This window comes from Brienomyrus brachyistius, chromosome 2 (genome assembly GCF_023856365.1).
Source record: "Brienomyrus brachyistius isolate T26 chromosome 2, BBRACH_0.4, whole genome shotgun sequence".
Classification (NCBI taxonomy): domain Eukaryota; kingdom Metazoa; phylum Chordata; class Actinopteri; order Osteoglossiformes; family Mormyridae; genus Brienomyrus; species Brienomyrus brachyistius.
In genome coordinates, this window is record NC_064534.1 from 16,482,821 (window position 1) to 16,506,093 (window position 23,273).

Here is a 23,273-nt window from a genome sequence, read left to right on the forward strand (position 1 = left end):
TGTGGTTTGCCTAATTATCTCAGGAGCCACACCTGTCTGTGGGAACCTGTTTTCAGCACACCCTGCTTCCTTCACTGACTTTAGCATTTCTTTTTTTGATGTAGTTATACACATATTTAAAAGAGCTGTACCTAAAATAGATGTGACCCATGAATTTACTAGCTACTGTTCTCATAGACGACACTGTTTTACTTTTAAAATGAGCATCAGCATTGAGGATTATTGTAGCTATTTACCCCTGGAGCACCACACTGTCAGGGCCATCAATGGGCTCTCTTAACTGTCCCATTGTGTTTGTTCTTGTAAGAGAGGAAAAAGCCAGAGAAGGCATACAAGTGAACATAAGCTACACGTACTGGTAGGATCAATGGGTTTCTGCCCTTTTGCATTTTTGTCACTGATCTCCTGCACTTTGCTTTGATCATAATTGCTGCAGTATTTACTGAAATTAACAACTTAATAGCCCCTCTCCTACTTTCGCACCCCTGGCATCCTGTATGGTGAGACTGACTCCCAGTGAGCCTGAACGTGGGATTTCCTCGTATGCGCAGTGCCAATATTCCCAAGTTCCCAGGAAATTTGATGAAACCTTGACACACCCGCTGTGAAAATAACGCACTGCTCCCCTGCATGACCCAGAGTCACTGTTATCTGAGAGCAGGGGCAGGCCTGAATGTTTAATTAGCGCCAGGCTTCCTATTACGCCCACCGTGACAGCAAACAGGTGTCTAGCTTTGTTGACTCAGCTTACACAAATCAAAGGAGTTGGGGGACAGAATGGGAAGTGGGATGTCAATAACTTGTTAAACATGGATATTGAACCTGTAAGGGGCCAACATATTGCTTTATGTTTCCTTTCTGGCAATGGAAAAAAAAAGATGTGTAAAGAATAACCCTTTAATATTGAATTTTTACACTATTTATTTTTACTTATTTTTGTATATTTGTATGAGGAAACCCACCTCTAGAAAATGTAATAAATTTCTGTATTTAATTCGGCTGGCTGGCAAAAACAGCCACGGGTTCCTTGTCATAAAGCACGATTAACACACTATTTAAGTTGGGTTTGTAAATGTTGTGTAGCTTACATTTTGGTTATTATTTGCATGAGATAATGTTAGAGGAAAGACTGAGGGCAGCTCTCTCCATGTGAGATTTGAAGAGCTTATCCTTGGGCAACTCCATAGCAGAGCCTCATATTTGCTGGTCGCAAAGATCCGTTATTTATGAGATGTGTGAATCGATAGCACGGGAGTTTCGCTGATGCTGATCTCATCCCACATCCTGACTTCCTGTCTTTCAGCTCCGTCTTTCGCTACAAGCGCAGCCCGGATATAACAGATAATACGGTACTCGGCTTCAGCCCGAGGGGAAATTAAAAGCCCGCTAAGATGGCCACTCTGCAGATAACACCGATATGCACAGACAGACACACGTCCCTATGTTACAGAGAATCAATAAAAACTCCTTAGCCTTGTGTTTCCAGAGGTTCGCTTCAGTCTGACCACATCCTTGTACAGAGTAAGCTGTCTGTATGTTTGAAGGATCAATATGGACAAAAATATATAAGCAGAGTCTTTTTATAGACTCAAAATGTTTAGCTCCTTTTAAATCAAGTAACAGTTCTTTTCACTTGTAAATACCCTATAGAACTAAAGCCACTCTTTTGTATGGTTTTGTGTCATTTTTTATTAAAACATTTTCTCACAATAGCACAGCTACACGCAAAGCCGGGTTTCCTCTTCAAAGGAATAGAATGGGTATCGTAAAATAGATGCAAAAAAAGATATAAATAAACAAAGAATTTTAATATTATAAATGACGAACCATTTTTTGCTCAGAAACATCCATTTTTTTCATTGTGTGTCAGGGGGAAGGGTGAGATCCGCAGGAACAACTGCAGCAATATCATGCAAGATATCATGCAGACAATGTCTGTGAATATGGGGGTATATTTTGGAGCTCGTTGTGTTGTTATTCGTCTTTGTGATTGAGAAGTTATAATGAAACATTACATTTCTTTCCAAGGGGGTCATTTTCACACGATATCATATGTCACTCTATACCAACCAAAACCACTTAACGTAAAATTCTAAATCATTAGGAAACTTCACCCAATTGATTCTAATATTCAGGTTGATACATCCATCCATCCATCCATTTTCCAAACCGCTTATCCTACTGGGTCGCGGGGGGTCCGGAGCCTATCCCGGAGGCAATGGGCACGAGGCAGGGAACAACCCAGGATGGGGGGCCAGCCCATCGCAGGGCACACTCACACAACATTCACTTACACATGCACACCTATGGGCAATTTAGCAACTCCAATTAGCCTCAGCATGTTTTTGGACTGTGGGGGGAAACCGGAGTACCCGGAGGAAACCCCACGACGACATGGGGAGAACATGCAAACTCCGCACACATGTGACCCAGGCGGAGACTCGAACCCGGGTCCCAGAGGTGTGAGGCAACAGTGCTAACCACTGCACCACCCCGCCGCTAGGTTGATACATATTACATAAAATAATATTTTGTACTTTAATGGACAATACACCATGATACACTATGCAAGACATGACACAGTATTAGGAGATGGGAAAACACTAATGCTTATTGTCTTCGGTGCCATTATGAAGTCATGTTGGCAATCTGGTCTTTTCACGTAAACTTATATAAGGCCAGGAAAACTACAGCCTGGATGTGCGACAACCTTAAAGGATAAAGTGAGTGTGAGGCACAGGGGGCTAAGATGCAGAGGACATCTCGCGCACCTGAAGGATCCGGAGAACGAGGACCAGCAGTGTGCATGTAAGCTCCAAGGCAAACACATCAAAGGGCAGTAAATCTCTTCTGTCTCTTATTTTAAATAAATATATGTAGTTAATTTTTTAAATGCTGCTCCCAGTGTGTCTCCATGTTTTTGTGTGCGTGTCTATGGGTACGTGAGCTTGTATTGTTTATATTTGTGTGTGTGTTCATGTGTGTGTGTGTGTGTGTGTGAGCGGGCATACCTATCCTTATGGGGTTATACGGGGATACGTGATAAATATCCATTTTCTTGCCCTTATGGGGACCGGTTTCCTGGTCCCCATAAGGGAAAACTCTTTTTTATAAAAATCAGTGACTGCTATGAAAAAACTAAAAGTGCAAAAACTATTGTAATTTGTTTGGTTACTTATGGTTATGGTTAGGGCTGGGTGGGGGTTAGGGTTGTCATTTTTAGCGTTAGCATTTTTCCCATAGAAGTGAATGAGCGGTCCCTATATGGATAGGTATAACTGACGTGTGTGTGTGTGTGTGTGAGGGTCAGGGTCACTCCCCAGCTTCCTCCTCACTCTCGTCGCTCAGTGGAAACTCTTGCTGCTGTCTCTGAGTGTTGTATCTCTTCACGGGCATGGGACACTCCTGGCCGATAATGGCCTGTTAGGGGATTATAAGCAAGCACAGCAGAAAATGTGAAATAATGCATCATCACATTCAAACAGGTGCCTAAATAATGTTCTGAGCAGTAACAGACACCAGGCTGTTGGTTTAGCGCCAGTGGATCCTGGCCGTGTGCCGATCCCTCTGAGCACATATGGAGTCGCAGGTATCAAATGGGCCACTTGACGGATCTGAGCCCTGCCTATAATATGCTTTGAATGCATGTCCCTGTGTGTTTCCCAGTGCCTGCCATTAGCAGGAGCATTATTGTTAACCGGGTAAGTGTATCATTTGCTTTGTCATGCTCTGTGCTCCTGTCCGCTCCTCCCATCCCCCTATTGTTGGGGAGAGACAAGTGTCTCTTTCTGCTAGAATAGCCACCCACTACCTGCCCACATTATGTTCAGAGAACAGCGTTCGGCTTTTGAACCAGGAGGGCGTTGCTTCATAAGAATGCAAAGGAAAGTGTTCAATAGGCCGCACACTTCCTTCCTCGGGATGTGGTAACGCTAATGTCTCTAAAGGTCTACGGCTTGGGTCGAGTCGCCCAGTGGTGTGAATGCCGATCCTTGAGGCGTACTGAACTGTGAAGGGCCAGACGCCAGAGGGAATCCTGGATTTACGCGGGGCCGCGGTGGACGGACAAGGCCCGAGACTCACCATCTTCTCTTCCCTGGCTGCCGGGCTCCTCAGGAAGCAGCACAGGGGTGCGTAGAGGATGTTAACGATGCCGATGATCACCATGAGGTAGGGGAATCCAACGGCCCTTACTATGGCACCCCCTGTGGATGGACCTGCGCCGGAGAAGCGGACGGCGACACGGACCGGTAACCAAGACATCCTCTCCTCACACTGAACACACCTTACATACAGACACTATAAGATCTTTTGCTCGATCTTTGGTGACAATCTCGTACATTGAGTTGCGTGCGCTGCTTATAAAATAATTCAAACATTCAGCATCTTTCAGTGTTATGCTGTAAGGTAGCAAGTATGTTTCATAAGACAGGATGAAACCCTCCTTACCGATAGCGAATCCCATGCAGAACGCCACATCGGCAATAGCATAGACGCTGCCGTATACAGAAATGTGACGAATGTCGACTAGATAGGCCATGAGGGGCATCATGGAGGAATCGACCATCCCTGTACCACAGTGGAGACATTGTAAACAAGGTAGTTCAGGTTCCTTTCTGATATATAATGCTTTGTCATCTTACCCAACGGATTGTAAACTTTTTGTCCTAATAAGTCAAGCATTCGTGTTTAATTGGTAATATAAGTTGCTACTTTAGTTATTATACTGTCGGCACTTACCAATCGCAAAACCTAGACCAGCATTTGGCCCAATGAGACCGTAGATGTTTTTCGCTAAAGGGACCTGCCATGCAATGAAAAGACAAGTAAATCTGTGACCGCACTAGCAGGGTAAGGCAGTAAGCCAACAAGCGAGATACTAGAAGCAGTACTCACACAAAGAAGGCTGATTCCAACCACAAGCATCCCGATCATGGAGCACAGCCACCTGAAGGAAGAACCAACAGGTCACCGCAGACCAGACCTGTACTGTGAACCACCACTGACACACTGCTAACCAGGCGAGCTTGAGAGGTCAGCGTGCTCGGACACTGGGGGAAACTCTGACTAAAATGTGACAGAGCGTGGAAGCGAGCGGAGTGTCATTAATTGATCAAATGAAATAGATCAGAAATCAAATATGTACCTTCCCATTTTGTTGGCCAGCAAGCCAAACAGATTGGTTCCGATGAGGTAAGATATGCTGGCTGGCAGGAAAGCCAACCCTGAAGAGCACCAACACAGATCATGTAAGTGAATCTGAAGTGATTTAGCAAACAAGCAGCCGTGAAACTTCATGTGATGGAATGATCTGGAGGCACATTTTTGAGATGTTTTGTATGTTTAAGCATAGAAATAATGAGGTGCCTGCAGAAGACCCTCTTGGACATGGTGCCATGGGAGGAACCTACCAAGGTGCCACTTCGGGGAGCACATGGTCTGCATCATCCATATGGGGAGGGTGGGTTCCAACATGGCCACCCCCATGTTGGCGAAGCACAGGGAGCCTAAGGTATACCGACACCCCCGTCAGTCCTCCCACCTTTACAGCGTCTCCTGCACCATCACTTCGCCCTGTAGTCTTCGTCTTGCTATTTTTAAGGAGTGGGGTTTTGGCACAAGTGTGCAGTGATGTTGGGGGGATCTTACAGACAGGTATGGGCTAAAACAAGCTCCTTGAGGGTGTCGTGAGACCCCGAGCTCACCTGCGCTGATGAGGATGTAGGGGTCCTTCAGCAGGGTCAGCAGAGGTGTGCCCTCGAGGCTCTAGAGGTGGAATCATAATACCGGCTTCACCAATTCAACCTGGGTTCCATGTCTGACACGCATACTCTCGTGGTCTCTATCCCAGCAGGCCATAGACAAACTGTGGCTAAGCTATAGGAGTATGGGGCAGCCCGTGAGCTGGCAATGTGCAATAAGCACACCGGCTCCTAACGCAGCAACAGTGACAGGGGCGTTTTCAAAGTCACTCACCCCAGGAGAGATCTTCGAGGGCTGAAGTATACAGAGTTGCAAAGCTGCATTGCAAAAAAAAAAGGGTTAACTGGCATTTCAGAGTAATATCTCTCGGAAGAAACACAGCACAATGTCTGTCTGGGCCTGACGTGATGAAAGTCCTCCACAACCACAGTTCAAGAGGTGACCTTTACTGTCTAATTACGGTTAGGGCTGCAACAATGACAATTACGCTGATGGATGACCCTGATGGGCACTAGTGTGGTCATTCACATCATCGTTAGCCTGGCTCATTCTGCAGGGGAGAACATTTCTCAATGACTTTAGAATGGACTATTTCTGCAGTATGATTACCATAGTAATTCAAGATCATTAAAAAGCAAGGTTTATACAATAATCTGCTTCTCGATTAGAGGCACGCAAGTCTAATTAGCAGTATATTCGAATAATAATAATAATAATGCATTGAATTTCATATTGTATTCATCTTTTTACTGAAACAATCAGAAAATACAATAAAATAGTGTAACATTGTATGTAATTAAATGAAAAGTATCAGTTGTGCATGGTATTGTTGAATATCATGTAACATGTAGTGACTGCTTGCTTCCCAACACAAACGTATTCCATTACCTTGGGTTGTATACGTACCTCCATCGAATAATGCAAGGAAGGCCAAAATGAGGAAGGGGGCGCTTTTGCCCACGAACTCGTACATTACACTGCCAAATGGGGCCCCGACTGTGAAAGGACATTTACATTTCAGATTCCTGGGGAGAGTCAGGTACAGTAGAGGATGACTATGGTTACGTCTGACCCTGCATTATGCCTACATCAAACCACCCACTAACTTATACAAATACTGTCCTACTGTTTTGTCATGTTGTACCATATTGTTTAATACACTCTTGCACCACCACACTATATACTACTGTGCTTTCATCCATCCTTCCATCCATCCATCCATCCATCTGTCTATCCATCCAGCTTCTGGACAGGGTCATGGGGGGCTGGAGCCTGGTGATAGTAAGGTTAAGTACTAATTAGGATAACTGCATGTCTCTGTACTGCTCTAGGGATCATCTAAACTCCACGTAGCATGTACTGCCAAAAATATTATATTACATTATAGTGCCTTATGTGACCCCCCCCCCCCCCATTTTGTATTATGTTGCACTAAACGCTACACCTGTCTTGCACTGTGTTGTAGAGTAAATGTTATTTCTTTGTTACTTTTGTGAAAAGCAGCACCATACCCCCCCACCCCCACATAAAAGCCGTTGGTTTCACTTTACACTTCTGTGTAGCAAAATGACAGTAAATTGAATGAAAGTTCATGTTATGGGGGGAACAGGCTGTCACGACAGCAGGCCGCAGTGCCTCCTTGGGGCAGCATGTAGGAGCCTGTAAACTCTACACCACTGACTGCCTGGGGGGGGACACACAGTGGGGCTCAGGGTACCGCAAGGGAAGACCGAAGGAGTAAACATGACAGCAGATTAGTGACTTACTCAGGACGCCCATGGCCAGACCCCCCAGCGCAATCCCCATGGCGACTCCCCTCTCGTTGTCATCAGTGTAGACGCTGGCCAGCATGCCCAGACCTGTAGTGAAGGTGGGAACCAAGCCACACGGATTTAGCGCAGCATAGATTCTGGTAGCTAAGTAATTGCCACGCAAGCTAGAATTTGTCCAGCCAACACCTTGTCACATTCCTAAAAGCATGGTCCTCCTCAAAGCTCAGAATGCGAGTATCATCTAGGCAGTATTGCAGAATGCTGTAGTATCATCTAAACTGTGGCAATAGTACATTAATCTACATGCAAAAGCAGCAGGTAAGCACCACCTAAGCAACAGAAAACAATAAACAAATCACGTTTTCCACCATATCCCTCCATTAACCCACCCTCGGGCTGAAGGCTAGGGGTCAGTCAGCCACCGGGAGCCGTACCTGCGACAGAGGAGAAGGACGAGCCGATTCCCTGGAGAGCGCGGGCCACAAACAGCAGGGCGTAGGTCCCTGAGAAGGCGAACACTGCGGGACAGCCATGCACAAACAGAAGCTGGGTTAGCGGATGCTCGGTGTTTGCACAGGGATACATATTGTGGATGTGCCTAGTCTTCCAAAACGCTGTGTGGGGGGTCAGGTAATGAGTACCCTACCCCCAGGACTTTCCAATTACATTTACTTATGTTAAATCCCTCTAACACCCCTTCCTGTCTTCACTACAGAGAATCACAGAACATCATAACAAAACTCATACAGCTCCAACAGCATTTATCACCATTACCAAAATGCTCACTTGCAGATATATTGTACCTTATTGCATTATATATAAGGTTATATAAGCTATTTAGATATATTGGTTCCTTCGATTTACAATAAGACATCACATGCGAACACTTACTTATTGTGGAAACAAACATGATGACGAAGCCAGCAAACATCGGTATGTGGTATCCAATCCTTGAAACAGAAACATGCCTTATATAATACTGAAGGAAAAGCTAGTATATTTTATTTTGGTTGTGCATATTTGGTTTATCCCTTGTTAATGTGCTGCTTTCTGTGGAAATGCCTAGGATTTTTTTTGCTTGCTTTGTGCTCTGCCACCCGGTCGGCGTACCTGTTGGTGAGTGGCCCAACGAACGGATTGACCAGGAGCTGCACCAGAGCCTTGGAGGCAAAGAGCAACCCTACGCGCACATTCTCCTCCACCAAGAAGTCGCTGTCCTCCCGGCAGCTGGCAGGCCTAGAGTGGTTATGGCCCCCGCGGGGGGTGAAATCGGGCGGCTTGGCCGTGTGGGCCCCCAGGACGTAGGTGGTGTTATCATAGAGCGAGAGAACAGAAGACAAAGATGTCTCCTTTGGGGGCTTCTGGTTATTGAAGCTCAGCGAGGAGTTCTGCACTTTGTGCTCGGTGGCGTACAGGAACGTAGGGATGATGGGCACTGGAAGACAGAGATACATAAAGGCAGGAACCTCACGGCCCGTCTGCGGTAAATACACACCCTCCAGGTACACTCAGTGGCGACTTTCCTAGATACACCTGCTGATTAACACAAACGGGCTGCTCCTCCGAACCGAGTAGGTGGCTGCTACTGAAAATACACAGCATGGTGACAGGGTCAAGAAGTTCAGCTGCTGTGAGGCTGCGTATTAGACAGGCGATGGCTGGTGCCAGACATGGTGGCTCCAGCATCTCAGAAACAGCCTCCCCCCTGGGATTTTCGCACATTAGTTTACAGAGAATGTGTGATGAATCAAAAAGAAATGCATTTCTTAATGAAAAAGGTCAGAGGGGACGGGCAGACTCATTAAAGCTCACAGAAAGGTCACATGTGCAATAATAACAGCGATGTGCAGAAAGGCTTCTCAGAATGCGTGATTTTTCTACTTTAAAAGTGATTCTGGGTGCCAAAGTCCTATGCGGTGACAAGTGTACCTAGTAACCTGGCCCCTATGGGCTATTATGGTGGTTATAATATGCAGTGGTTAGAGAGCAGTATGTGTGTGTTATGTTTTGACGTGTGTGTCATTGTCACTCACCCACTACAGTCAGCAGCATGTTGTCCAGCAAGAGGGCCACACACACCACCACCAGCACCAGACGGCGGGAGCCCCTGCTCTCCCGCAGCCACTCCAGGGGCCGTGGGCAGGACATGGTGCTCTGTACCACAGGGGCTGTACAGGGGGCCTCGCACAGGCTCTGCAGCTAGCGAGGCACAGAGTTCTGAGGTACTGAGGCCAAGCCTCGTGCCCTGGACTCCAGCCTCACCAAGACCTTTGGCTAAAGAGTTTAGATGGATGGATGGATGGATGGATGGATGGATGGATGGATGGATGGATGCACGCGGCTTAGATTCTTCCAAATTTTTTTTTTGCATTAGCAGTATTCTTCTGCTTTTGATAACATTATGTAGATGTTCTCTAAGGCAAACAGGATGCAAATATTTGGGTTTGCCTGGCTCACTGTGACCTGGTTTCTATAAATGGCAAAAAAAAATTGTCATCAATGGCCTACCATTGAAAATATGGATGTGCTCGTACATTGTTCCTCTGTATTTTATTATTGATCCTATCTCCCACGGTTACTGGGTAAACACCAATATATGTGGATGGCAGATGTGGATCTCAATCAATCTGCTGCCAAGACCAGTTACAAAGGAGTCAGAGAAATGAGGGAAATGATCCTCGAGACGATGTGCTTCTGGTCTTACAGTGGATCATTCCCTTGTGGCCTGTTTCCAGTGTAACTGCACAAAATGTCGTTAGAAGCCAATTTAAGACAAATGACTCATTTGTGTTCTTTGCTTTTTGTTTTTTTTTTTGCAGAACATGAAGAAAATCTGAAGGTCCATTTATATTTGAAATGTAACACAAAATACTGAATGCTATAGAAAGATAGGTTCACATGCGAATAGCCACATCGATAACACTGAGTGCACTCTAATCATTCTCAGATATATTAAGCTATTAGTCAGCTGTAACCTGGTCTGCTATTAACAATTACACAATGTCAATAAATTAGGGCATTAGATTAAACATTTTCTTTTAACTGCATGCACACACACACACACACACACTATTGTATTCATATCTTTGCGGGGACCCTTCATTCATTTCTATTGGAAGGACCCTAATCCCAGCAAAGACAACTTTAACCCCAACCCAGCCCTAACCTTACCCATAAGTAACCAAACAAAATACAAGACTTCTGGCATTTTTAGTTCTAGTTCTTGACTGAAGTCACATATTTTTATAAAACTGAGCTTCCCCTTGTGGGGACCAAAAAAAAAACAAACTTCAAAATGAACAAACACACACACACACACATATATATATATATATATAGGCATGTATATTTGTATGAGCGCTACTTACAAACGTATGTGAGTGAGGACTTCAACAGCAGCAGCAAGACCTTTTACACTTTTTCTTGGCAATGAATAGGTGAAGTCCAAGCCACAGAAGCAGCTTACCATGGAGTAAAGCTGGAGTAAGAATGGAGTAAAGCAGAGGAACCTCGTCACATTAAAAGAGAATCCTAGTGGAGAAGTATCCGCCTCATTCTATCCCTCAGAACACGTGTGCAGGACTTGCATCGGGCAGTTTGGTCCAGGACCGCATGGCCGAAGGCACGTCTTGTGGGTGTAGGCCAGGGGCGAGTCAGACACTGTGTGTCTCCCACCAGGCAAGCTATTTAAGAGCTCCGGCGTCTGGTTGGGGGGGTTTGGTCAGCCTTTTGTAATAAGGTAGTCACGTCTAATCCCACCCCTCAATATGAAGTACACCTCTACCCCGAAGACCGAGCCAGTTACACATGCACACAAATTTACTGCGTCACAGAGGGTGGTAATTGAATGCATCTGCTGTGTTTTATCAGGTTGGGGCAAACCCTGCAGGCGAGTCTGATTCACAAAGCCTGGTTATCAGTGATCTCAGGCACATTAACCCCTTCAGCCTCGGCGACGAGCGCCGAACGGAACACGTGCCGTATTTGCACTGCACCTCTGCTCCAAGCTCTGTGTCAACAGTCCACCCACCCCCCCCCCAAGTTCTCATAGAACTGTCGTCAAAGGATCGCAGCGACCATATTTCCGATGGCTCTTTGACGCACACATTTTTCCATAGTGCAATGTAGTCGTGTTGACTGATTAAATTTTCTTGTGAAAATCTGGAAGCATCCTGAAATGTATATTATTTCATATGTAAAGGATTCTTTGCACGTGATTCCTCCATTAACATGGATGGATAATTCTTTTATGAACCCTAGAATCACCAGTCATGATATAATTGATGGAAGGTTGAAGCCCAAAGGGCAGTGAGGCCTTATTGAATTCTGTCCTTGCAGAATGGAGTCCAGAGCAGGTGCAGGGACCCAAAGGCACATCCTCAGCCCTAGGCTGCTTTCAGGAAGCCTATCTAAATGGAATAAGCAAGGAGCTGCACATGCTCACATTTCTCATGGACCCAGAACTCACCCTCCCAGAGACAGGGCTGCTAACCCCCCCCCCCCCCTCCCCACGAGGTCCTGTGTGCATTTCTCTGTTACCACAAGCTTTACTCAAAGACTTTCTTCGGGAGTAAAGCTTTGTGCAGGTCTTTAAGATTCCATTATGGTTTTATACACAGGCAGTGCTCGGGTTTAGAAGGTTCGATTTATGCAGAACTCGCACTTACAGACGGACTGCCATGAAGCCTATTATATTTAAAAATGTGGGTTAAATACAATGGTTCATAATAACGAATGCAGTACTTTATGACACTCATGGAAACATTGCACAATGTCAGCAGTCCGTCGGTTCGACGTACAGTACAGTATGTAGTTATTCTACTGTATGTATAATTATCATTATTATTTGTACTGTATTTTTTTTTTATCTTACCTACAAATTCGACTTAAAAACAGACTTAGGAAATGGAACTCATTCATAACCTACCGACTGCCTATGTGAATGTGACCCGAAGTTCTGATGAAGTGGGTTATCTATGTTAATCTGAAAGAGGCGACGATATTATTAATGAACGATTATACGATTAACTATACGAACCGTGTAGTTGTAAACTTCAAGGGCAAAGCAAAGACACCCTAAAGAAAAGGTCATGTAGATCGACCTCATCAAGTGCTCAAAGTTGAGGGGTGAGCAGATCTCAGAGGGCAGCGTCTGGGAAATGTTGTCGAGCCAGTCACTCTGATACAAAGAGCGGTTTCCCTCTATGGGCCCGTGCAGGGCAGGCAGCAGCTCTATCTCCCCACCTCACTGCAAAGCTTCCAGAGAGATAAGCCTCTCTCTTTGTAATAAGGCCCTTACCGGCACTTCCACACTGGCTGTGGGAGATTAGAGGTAACAGATACAAAAGCAGGTAATGCTTCCAGACACATATAATCACAAGGTTTTCTGAGAGGAAGAGATAATATGGGGGGTGTTTGGACTGGAGGATTCTGGCTTCTATAAGAAACAAGTCTCTACCAGTTGCAGGTACCAAATGTCCTCTGTGTGTTACAGTGTAATTGTTTATGTTGTTGAAATATTGAGTAATGCTTTACATTAACTGCAAATTAATGATGCCTTTATGATGCAGTCATAGAACATTCATAAGCAGTATGTAAGTATACCTTGACATCCTAACATATATTAACAGCTTTAATATACATTTATAACAAACATTGTATAATAATAACAAAACATTACAAGCATATAAATTTGTAATATTTTATTAATGTACATTACGTCTGGTAAGGTATGTTAAGATGTTAAGGATTATTTACAAGATGCTTATGAATGTTCTAGAATGCCTTATGAAGGTGCAACTAATATAAAGAGTTACCAAATATTATTTAATATTTGAAAAGTATCCATCTGTCTAAATGTATGCTAATATGCCATTTATTCTTTACTCATGTGTTGTGTACAAGGCTTAGTTTGGAAAGTCAGTTTTTTTATGGAACTCATGCTGTAAGAAGATAACTCCCCTGATCTCTGGATAAGGGACTGACGTGCAGTTCATTATAAATTGATTGCATGGGGAATGAGAGTTTGTGTCAGAATGCACACAAAGTTGCTGTGCTACATGGTGGCTCAGTGCTTCACACCGTTGTGTGGTAGGTTTGAATCCCGCTGTGGTGTTTGCATGTTCTGCTTGTGTTGTGTGGGTTTCTAATTAGGATAACTGAGGTCTCTTAATTTTCCCTGTTATATGTCTATGGGGACGAGCACCCCATTAAGGGTGTACCCCAGGCTTGCAGCTTGCATTACTAGAGGAGAGACCATTGTTTGCCAACCCGGTCCTCGGCGACTTACAGACGGTCCATGTTTTTGTTCCCTTCCAGCTCCCAGTAGGGAGCAAAAATGTGGACTGTCTGGCAGGGAGCTGGAAGGGAACAAAAATGTGGACTGTCTGCGGGTTCCCGAGGACCGGATTGGGAAACAATGGGAAAGATAAACACCCCGTTTAGAGGTGAGATTTGTTATAGGAATGCGGAAAATATACAAAGGAAAATTTTCCAATTATTGACCACCAGTTACGTTTCGTTGGACTCCCAGCAGGTTTTCACCTCACCCCCCCCCCCCAGAATTATAGGGGTCCGAGACCACTTGACATGCAAGGGGGATGGATGGAAGTGTACCCCCCATAGCGGCCCAATGACAGTGCATGAGAAAGAGGCTATTAGCATTCATATGAGGTGTCCCTACTCGATGATGTGCTAAACAAATGGAGGGTATGGACCCAAAAGCCACTTGGTGCTTAGTGTTCTTAGTCCAGGCCACCATCCGCAGAGCAGCGTGGTTTGGGATGAGGGTAAATGGCTGCCAGAGAAGGTAATACCTTTGCTCATGGTTGCCTCACTTGGCCAGGGCCTTCCATTCTTCAGCAATGTACCATTGTTCAGCAGGAGTGAACATCTGCAAGATATATAGCACTGGGTGTACCATGCCCTGAAGACCTGGGAGAGGACAGCTCCCTAGCTGACATTTCAGGCACCGTTGAACAGTCAGAAGTGCAGCTCAAATTTGGGGGCGTGGTGGACCAGTTCAGTGGTGAGGGCTTCTTTCATACCCTGGAAGTGGAGCTAGGCATTCTTGTTCCTCAAGTCAATCTGGCCGTTCCAGATGAGATCTGAAAGTGGGAGGATAAATCAATGATAGTACTCAGCCAGGCCGAAGGCCCCTCTCTGGTATTTAGGATGGGGCAGGGGAAATTATTATTATTACTGCCCAGTGCACAGCGGCAACAGTTACTGTTGCACATATTAGCAAGAAGTGCATTACGCATTACCAACATAACTAATTGGTCATATTCAGTGAGAGATTATCTCAGGCTGAGGGATTTCAGAGTTCAGCAGATTTAAGGCTGTTGGGAAAAAGCTATTTTTAGTCTGCTTGTACGTGTACAGATTTTTCTAAAGCACCTTCCTGAAGAGAGGAGCTTAAACAAAGTATGTCCCGAATGAGTGACGTCCTTCATAAAGCTTTTAGCCCTTCTCACACAGGGAGCCTTGTGTAGATGGTCCAGCAGTGGCAGTTCCCGTGCCAACAATGGCCTGTGCTGTTTTTAACCACTCGCTGAAGGGCTTTTTTTAGTAGCTTTGGTGCAGCTGCTCCACCACGCTGTCATGCAATCGTCAAAATACTCTCTATAGTGCATCTGTAAAAGTTAACCAGCAGCTTCTGGGGGAAGTTAGCTTTCCATAGCCTTCTCAGAAAATAGAGGTGCTGTAGTGCTTTGCCTGCTACCACTGAGGTGTTCTCAGCCCAGGAGAGGTCCTCTCTCATGGTGACTCTCAGAAACCTGAACCTGAAGACTCCCTCCCACAACCTGAGCTTTAATGGTTATTGGACTGTGACTGGTCTCCCTAGCAGTCCTAAAGTCCACAATGATTTCTTTGGTTTTCTGGGTGTTTAAGGCCAAATTGTTGGTGCTACACCACTCTGTTGCATTCCAAATCTCCTCCTTATATGCAGCTTCGTCATTGTTTGATATGAGTCCAGTGACAGTTGTATGACCCATAAATTTAATAATAATGTTTGATTCATAGGTGGGTTGACAGTCATGGTTGAAAAGTGCATAGAGGAGGGAACTAAGCACACAGCCCTGTGGCACACCGACGCTCAGGGTGAGGGTGGATGATGTGTACTTGCTCCACCTGTCAGACTAGCGGCGGTTGGTGAGAAAGTGCAGTAACCAGTTGCATGCGGAGGGGGTCAAACCTAATGCATTGGGTTTGTTGATCAAGTGGCTTGGTGCGATGGTGTTAAATGCTGAGCTGTAGTCAGCAAAGAGCATCCTAATGTAGGTTTTGGGCTTTTCCAGGTGGCATCCTCAGTTGAAGTCTGGCATCCTCAGTTGATCTGTTTGTCCGCTAGGCAGACTGGTGTCGATCTAGATCAGCTTGGACAGAGGCTTTAATGTGGGTGAGTACTAGTTGTTCAAAACACTTTGCAATGACAGGGGTGAGAACAACCGGTCGGTAGTCATTAAGACAGGTAATCATAGGTGTTTTTGTAACAGGTACTATGGTTGTGGATTTCAGGGATGTGGGAACTCTACATAAGGACAGAGAGAGATCGAATATGTGTGTAAATACCTTCGCTAGTTGGTAAGCACAGGCCTGGAGCACACATCCTTGCACAGTAGCAGGACCTGCTGCTTTCCTTATGTTGATGTTGCTGAGTGCATGCCGCACCTCGTGTGTGTGAAGGACCAAAGGCTCTGAGTCACCTGCCACTTTGAAGCTGGCTGGAGGTTGGTTATTGTCCTCGTGGAACCTTGCGAAGAAGCCGCTAAGTTCCTCTGCTAGGTTGGCATGGTTGTTGCCTAGTGTGCGTTGTATGTCACTCTTCTTTTTGTAATCCATCATTGAACAGATGTCTAAGCCACGTCTGCTGTGAGTTCAAGTCATGATGGAAATCTTCTTCAGTCCACTGTTTGTACTCTAGTTTTGCAGACCTGATGCCTCTCTTAAGAATAGCTGGCTCCACAGACTGAGATATCTCCTGACTTAAATGCTGTGTCCCTCGCCCTGAGCAGATGTTGGACTTCACTATTCATCCACGGTTTCTCATTTGGGAATGCTCTGATCCTTTTGTTGACAGTTACGTTGTCCGTGCAGTAATTAGATGAAGTATATGCATCTAAATCGGTCTGGTGGAAAAATATGTTCCAATCTGTGTGTTTGAAGCAGTCCTGGAGTTGGGAGGCAGCAGCCTCAGGCCAAACTTTGACAGTCCAGCTAGTTGGTTTAGCACTGTTAACAAAGGCTTTGTGCACAGGGACAAGAAACAGAGTAAGATGATCAGACTGTCCAAGGTGGGGGTGTGGTATGATCTTGTAAGCATCTTTTATGTTTGTATAAACATGATCCAATGTGTTTTCCCCTCTGGTTTTGCAGTTCACATGTTGATAAAATGTGAGAAGTACATCCTTAAGATTTGCATGATTGAAATCCCCAGTAATGATGAAAACTTCATTGGGGTGTGTTTTCTGCTATTTACTCATAGCATCATATGACTGCTCAAGCGCTAGATTAATATTAGCCTGTGGCGGTATGTATACTGCCATAACAATAACAACTGAATGTTCCCTGGGCAGGTAGAATGCTCAGCATCTTCGCATAAGATGAGGTCAGAGCAGGCCCAGTCCATCAAGGACCGCCAGATAGCAGGACTCGGTGATCCCCAAGTGGCATTTAGCAGGTCTGGCTATGAGACCTGCCTACTGAATGGAGTCCAGCAATCTGCTGAGGCAAACATTGCGCGCTGCCCTGCTCTCAGCATGGATGATGACACTGTCTACGTAGTCTGCTGCATATTCTCAGTGGCGGCAAAGCATGATGTCCATAGTTATAGAGAAGGTGGCAGGTGCTATATGGACCCAGAGAAGGAGGACACAGTACGAAGAAGCCTTCCCTTTGGCAGCCAGGCTGAGGGATAACTGCCATTAATCCTTGATGAGGTCTAGTGTGGACATGAAGCAGATCTAACCTAGACGCTCAACCAGTTCATCCTTGTGAGGCATGCAGTAGCCATCTAATTGGGCAACCATGTTCAACCATTCAATGGTGCTGGCTCGCTTAGGAACCATCACAATGAAACTGGACAAGAGATTCAATGACACCACAATGTCACCAACTGTCACATACCTGTCTTCTCAACCTCTTCCATGACCAAGTTTTGTTGTGGTGCTGAATAAGGTATATGCATCGTGGGAAGCTGAAGAACACATCTCGATAGCCTTCAATAACTTCTTCGACTTCCTGGTTCTCAGCTTGGCTATGGTCCTCCCTTGTGTGGACTTTTTTCTGAAGGTACTATATAGTGGGCTGGCAGGAGGGGCTGAGGCTGATGTGGTTGACCTGGTCAGAGAGATGGAAGCCTGGCTGCCAGACCCAATAGTTTCCCATCGTGTAGTGGTGGTGGGGGGGGGGGTACTTCTAAGATGCCAGAAACTTGTAGGAGTCAAGGAAGACAAGTACTCAATCTCCCCATCAGTGGGCTGAGTGATACAGTAAGTAGATCTTACTAGAGCTTTGTGTGCCCTGCTATTCCTCACCCATCAGGACCTGCATTGGGGTTTCCATCAGCAGAGGGGGACTCACCTTCTGGTTTTTGGTCTCCATCCTCCACTCATGCCAGGAATGTTGAATGCTGGGCGAGGGTGGGCCCTCCGTGCGCTGGGCTGTGAGCCTAGGCCTGGCGTGGTCGCTGTTCCCTCTCAGCTGCTCATTCAAACACAGTGAGGTATTTGGACGGTGTCATCCTCAGCAATGAACTTGGTAAGGAACTGCAGATCGATATGCCTGGTCGCCTGATTTCTCCTGAGTTTCAGGCACATGATGCTCTGGAAGTGCTGGGAGATCACAGCCACACTGGCACTGATCTGTCGGTCCCATCTTAGGGACTTCCACAGTAGTTAGTTAGTTACCTTTCACATTATAGGTGAAGTTCTGCAGGAAAGTTCTCCTCCCCGCAACCTCCACCAGTGTAGCAGGTAAGGAGGCATGGAAAACAAGGATACTGACAAATATTTCTTGAGAAGGGCAAGTTAAACAAACAAGTGTGTGTGTGAGGGGTCCAATAGGAAGTGGCAGACCCTTTAGGGCAGTCACCCTCCAGTGTTTGCACGCAGATCACACATACATTTCTAGCTTGCCCTTTCCTTTTATCCCTGGCATGGAAGACAGGCCAGCTCTCGAGTTGAGGTAGTTGCTGCCTACCAACTGTGTCTTGTTGGCACACCTTGAAGCCAATGGTAATGAACCCACAGCCACTGGCCCACATGGTGCTGATCATCCCCTGCTGGTATGCAGTGAATTCCTGGCAAGGGGGCACAGTTGGCTTACTTCATAATGTTAGAGAGGATATTTCCTAAAACATGACAAAATATTTTCCACAATAAATTGCTAGTGATTTTGATTCTTCTGTAGATACACAGGAAAGTACAGATTTTCAGACCCCAAATGTCTGTCTGCTGTGTATATGCCCTGTGATGGACCAATAAGATATAATTCGAGTCGAGCCCATTAAGGCCGTACATTCTCTGTTCTTCCTGGGATCACCTTACCCCCCTCCCCCCAGACCAAGATAAGTGGCTGATATATGTACATATACAGTTTATTTGTATCAGTCATGAAAATTAATTCTCTCAAATAAATAAGCAATCAAGCAAATTACAGACACACCAGACATCTAGATGGTTGTCCTTCACCTTCCCAAACCTCTCTTTCCGAATGTCATGCAAAGCAGTACAATTTCCTTTAACATCTGTGATGTTTAAATGAAAGTTTCACCCAACTTAATATCCTTATCCTTTATATTAGGTGTTTTTGACTGGTAACCACTGTGGCCAGCCAACTGGCTGCTGCATAAGCACTGGGCCTCTTTTAAGTTAGGCTGGATTTAAAAACAGAAAAGCTAAGTTCAATAATAAAAATAATAACAATATAGAACAAATACTGACAAAGAAGCTCTTCTAAAAATATGAAAAATGTTATATAAAGTCTTGGGGCTTATATTTAGACCTGTTTTAAAAAAGTCTTGTAGCTCAAAAAAATTTGCAATTTGAGATTTATTAGCTATTATAAGTGCAATTTAAGTATTGCATGTATTTTCAAAAGTTCTAATATCAAAGTAATTACTAATTTTGCACATTCTCATATGGGGTTTTACTTTCTATGCGTGTGTGTGTGTGTATGTGCTAGAGAGTATATTTCCTAAAACAGAAAAACAGCTATGCATGCATACTGTATTGATCCCTGTGGGAAAATTCTCTTTACACCTCCCCAACTTGCTCTCTGTAGGTCGTTATTCATTGATAATTTCTCTTAGGACTATGGCCTTTCCCACCAGTGTCTTGTTGTCTCAGTATTGTAAGAAGCGTATAGCCTATAGGCAAGCCTATGGAAATACTAAGACGTGAGCGAATATATGTGTCAGTTCTGGTGATGACTCGACTCGAATTATAAAGGATAAAAAGCTGTTCGCCATTGTTCATTAAATCATTTTGTATAATTGCACAGCACCTATATGTCTGTCAAAACCTATATTTATTTGGTTGGGAAAAACTTCTTAAATCTTCATGCATAGTGGACGACAGAGAAAAAGAACAGATGTAACTGTAATGATGTGTCATCGCTATCCCGCAAATTACAGACCGCGTACAACCCACTACCGTTACTGATACCAGCCAGCAAAGGCTTGGTGATTCTTTACCTTCAAGGTGTAATTAATAACGACAAGCCCTTTCACCACTTCCCCCAGGAGATACAGATTATCCAAGTAATCCGGTCCAGGAAGCAGCCCGTATCCGAATCTACCGCGGCGATTCTTTCAAAGCTATTGCAGCATTTGTTCTAAATAAATTTCAAAAGGCCGTCTATGTTTTCATAATGGGTGGGTGTTTGGGGGATGTAAGGACGATTAAAGCTACAGGATATTTATTGGGGGAGGGTGGGCGCTGATAAAATTAGATATAAATCAGATCCTCCTATTCAGAACGCATCTGACTTGAATCTGGACAAGGAAGGATACTGGCCAAAGTGATCTAGCACTACTTTCCAAAATATAACGGTAGAATATTGTAACATGTTATAAATGACTAAATTTTAAATAACATTTAAAGAGGGTTTCCCATCGATTACGATTGATAAAATCGGTGTACATAGTCGCTTTAGACACGCAAGTGGGATACAGCGTGCTTAAGGTCAGGTATGTGGGCGTGTGTGCTACTGTCGGTGTGCTTAATGCCGGCTTTCGTTAGCAGAGCGTCTGGAAACAACATAATACGACCATCGACTTCACTGGGACCAGTAAACCAGGTGAGAACACGATTACATCCTTACTTTTTCATTCACACTTTTAGTCATTCTAGTATCTGCAACAACTTTGAAGCCAAGGGCAAACAGGGATTAGAGACATGAACCTATGTTACGTGTGTACGATTTGGCCGGTTAGAAACCAAGCTCGAACGTGTGCTACTTTACTAAGAGATTTCAAGGGTACGCGTATATGATGATTCTAAGTCTATGCGTATGTGAAATGAAATTGATGTTAGTAATTCCACCTGTGTTGCGTTATGCAGACGAACTGTAAGGCTGATCGTGACTGCGGCAATCAGGAATACTGCGAACAAGCGTCGCAAAAGGCTCCCGTGTGCGCTGCCTGCCGGGTGGAGAGACGTCGCTGTCAGAGGATCGGCGTGTGCTGTCAAGGACTCCAGTGCATTAACGGTCTGTATATTCAATAACATTTACTACTAAAATAATCTGCCTGACTACTGATTAAGCCCAATGCTAATATTATTACGAAAAATTAAGAAACCTAAACGTAAATCTGTAAATGACTGAATCCTGATATCGACCACTGTTAAATATCGTGAGGTTTTTTAAACGCCACTCAAACCGCTGTCCATAAATAAAACACGTATTACATGAGGGCTTTTTAGCGCTTCTCTCGGCATCCCATCTCATCCCTTTTCTTCAGTTTTTCGTGTTCTGTGTGTTGGGTTTAGTGTCCGGCCATCGGTAGCTGAACGCGGAGATATGCACCAAGTATATATATGCACTGGCCGGGAGAAACGCATTAAGTTTAAACGTCTAACTGCTTAAATTGCTGTATATAATTTCTTACACTATAAGGCTACACGTATGTAATTTGTGCATTATCAACGTAACACCGCCGCTGCCAGTCACGAGGGATTTTGCTAAAACTACACCCCTAGAATTTATTAATAAAAGTTTTACTGAGTCTCTTTTTAAATTCTATGCTTTCCCCGTGTTAATGCAGGGCAATGCAAAAAATCAAGAAAAGAAGAACCAAACAATCCCAACAGAAGAAAATCACGTCCAAAACACAAAAGGAAGGAAAAGAAAAAAGGTAAAGGAGATGGTCAGACGGTGAAACAGATTCATAATATAAAAGGGCACAGTAGAGGGAAATACAGTGAAACAAAAAGATTACGAGTTTAGGTTTTACGCATAGATTAAAGCGACGCTAATAATAATTAGACAAGATTTAAGATTAGAAAGATGAAAGGGTGAGAGGGGAAAAACTGACCTGCATGCAATAACTGATAAGTTAAGAGCTGCTTGGTAACTATCTGTTTTGGTGACTGGCCATATCCCAGGCCAAGAGATGGCAAAATGCGTTCGCTCCGAAGACTGTGGTGAAGGATTGTGCTGCAGGCGCTACCTGAAGGGCAACAAGTGTCAGCGCATTGGTACCGAGGGCGAGGCCTGCTCCTTGCACTCGCACTCCAAGCGCCCCCGGGCTGTGGAGTACTGCCACTGCGCCCAAGGTCTCTCCTGCCATGCCCAGGACCAAAGCACGAAAGGCAATGGAATCTGCCGACCCACCAGCCCGTTCAGTTAGATGTAGAAAGACCAACGGCAGTTTCCGCAACATAAATATTAGTCATTAATGAATGCATGTCTTGTTTCAGCTTCATCTATTGTTTTGGTGCCCGCATTTAAAATTCACTTTTGTGTTTTAATTCCTCAAGCCAATCCAGACTGTATTGTGTTTCTGTAAGAACGTTTGTGTGTGTGTGCGTGCGTGCGTGGTCACAGCATTTGCAAATGTTATTGTAATGTAGTAGAAATTATTTCTCTAATTTATGTTTATTAGAGATTGAAATTTGGGACTCTCTAGGAACAGACCACGTTGTGAATTCCATGGTGCTCGCTTTCCTTCCCATTTAATATATTTATGAAGTTAAAGCCTAATACTATTAACTGTTTGTCATTGACAAAATGTTCTATTGTCTTCAGCCAGACTGTAAAATTAAATTTGTGGGTGCTGGGTTTATATGCTGAAAATAATTGTGCTGTTGGTACCGGATGCAAATGACATTGCTTTTCCGTATTTGAATTTGGATATCAGTTGTAGACCATAATCTTTGAAGTGGCATCCTTATTTCCAGAATTTGGCCCTCATAGTTGTTTATATATTTTTTTTAACTCCGACTTAAATTGATATAGCCAGTCGTTACAGAGCGTCCCTACCGGTTAGAGAAGAAAACAGCGCACTCTGCTGACCGCAGTGGAGAACTCCAACAGCATTAAATGTAGAGCAGTGAACTTCGTTCTAGCGGTAGAGTAGTAAACTGACGAAATTATCTGTTGCTGCATGCAAGAAAAATAAAATGTTTTATTCTTGTAATTTGTGCACAATTAAAATGGTACTTAAAGCGACAACTTATATACTACAAGGTTCCAGATTCAGTGTCAGGGTACATTTCATCTAACAAAGCATGTGTAACACTTAATATACAAGAACTGGAAAAGTACTGTTAATTTCACATCTATTACCACAGA

General features: G+C 44.5%; 2 protein-coding genes across 4 annotated transcripts; one reads left to right on the plus strand and one right to left on the minus strand.

Annotated features, from left to right (window-relative positions):
- Positions 1-1,789: 1,789 nt before the first annotated feature.
- LOC125713518 (chromaffin granule amine transporter) lies at positions 1,790-19,412 on the minus strand. Of its 3 annotated transcripts, XM_048984744.1 has the most exons (17): positions 14,291-19,412; positions 10,844-10,953; positions 9,509-9,945; positions 8,586-8,910; positions 8,367-8,425; positions 7,910-7,993; positions 7,470-7,562; positions 6,610-6,699; positions 5,977-6,020; positions 5,706-5,766; positions 5,412-5,507; positions 5,147-5,225; positions 4,897-4,948; positions 4,741-4,804; positions 4,450-4,569; positions 4,084-4,217; positions 1,790-3,420 (listed from the first exon to the last, which is right to left on the minus strand). In XM_048984744.1, exons 3-17 carry the CDS (start codon positions 9,621-9,623, stop codon positions 3,313-3,315), a joined length of 1,524 nt encoding a protein of 507 aa, XP_048840701.1. In that variant the 5' UTR covers positions 9,624-9,945; positions 10,844-10,953; positions 14,291-19,412; the 3' UTR covers positions 1,790-3,312. The 3 variants fall into 3 exon arrangements, with proteins under 3 accessions (XP_048840701.1, XP_048840683.1, XP_048840690.1); XM_048984726.1 differs by lacking the exon at positions 1,790-3,420 and having other exon boundaries at positions 3,433-4,217; positions 9,509-9,749; XM_048984733.1 differs by lacking the exons at positions 1,790-3,420; positions 10,844-10,953; positions 14,291-19,412 and having other exon boundaries at positions 3,433-4,217; positions 9,509-10,776.
- On the plus strand, positions 17,081-23,118 carry LOC125718699 (dickkopf-related protein 4-like). The gene is made up of 7 exons (XM_048992685.1): positions 17,081-17,206; positions 18,152-18,236; positions 18,400-18,451; positions 20,723-20,777; positions 21,041-21,188; positions 21,745-21,834; positions 22,085-23,118. The coding sequence occupies exons 1-7, from the start codon at positions 17,081-17,083 to the stop codon at positions 22,327-22,329; spliced, it is 801 nt and encodes a 266-aa protein (XP_048848642.1). The 3' UTR covers positions 22,330-23,118.
- The last annotated feature ends 155 nt before the right edge of the window (positions 23,119-23,273 follow it).

Bases quoted from the DNA above. Each gene is read 5' to 3' on its own strand.
- LOC125718699 (XM_048992685.1), top strand. From the start codon at position 17,081: ATGAGGTCAGAGCAGGCCCAGTCCATCAAGGACCGCCAGATAGCAGGA. The intron at 21,189-21,744 runs GTCTGTATATTC...GTGTTAATGCAG, and splicing joins AGGACTCCAGTGCATTAACG to GGCAATGCAAAAAATCAAGA. The intron at 21,835-22,084 runs GTAAAGGAGATG...GCCATATCCCAG, and splicing joins AAGGAAGGAAAAGAAAAAAG to GCCAAGAGATGGCAAAATGC.
- LOC125713518 (XM_048984726.1), bottom strand. From the start codon at position 9,623: ATGTCCTGCCCACGGCCCCTGGAGTGGCTGCGGGAGAGCAGGGGCTCC. The intron at 8,426-8,585 runs GTACGCCGACCG...TTCTGTTTCAAG, and splicing joins GTTGGGCCACTCACCAACAG to GATTGGATACCACATACCGA. The intron at 6,021-6,609 runs GTACGTATACAA...TTTGCAATGCAG, and splicing joins CCTTGCATTATTCGATGGAG to CTTTGCAACTCTGTATACTT.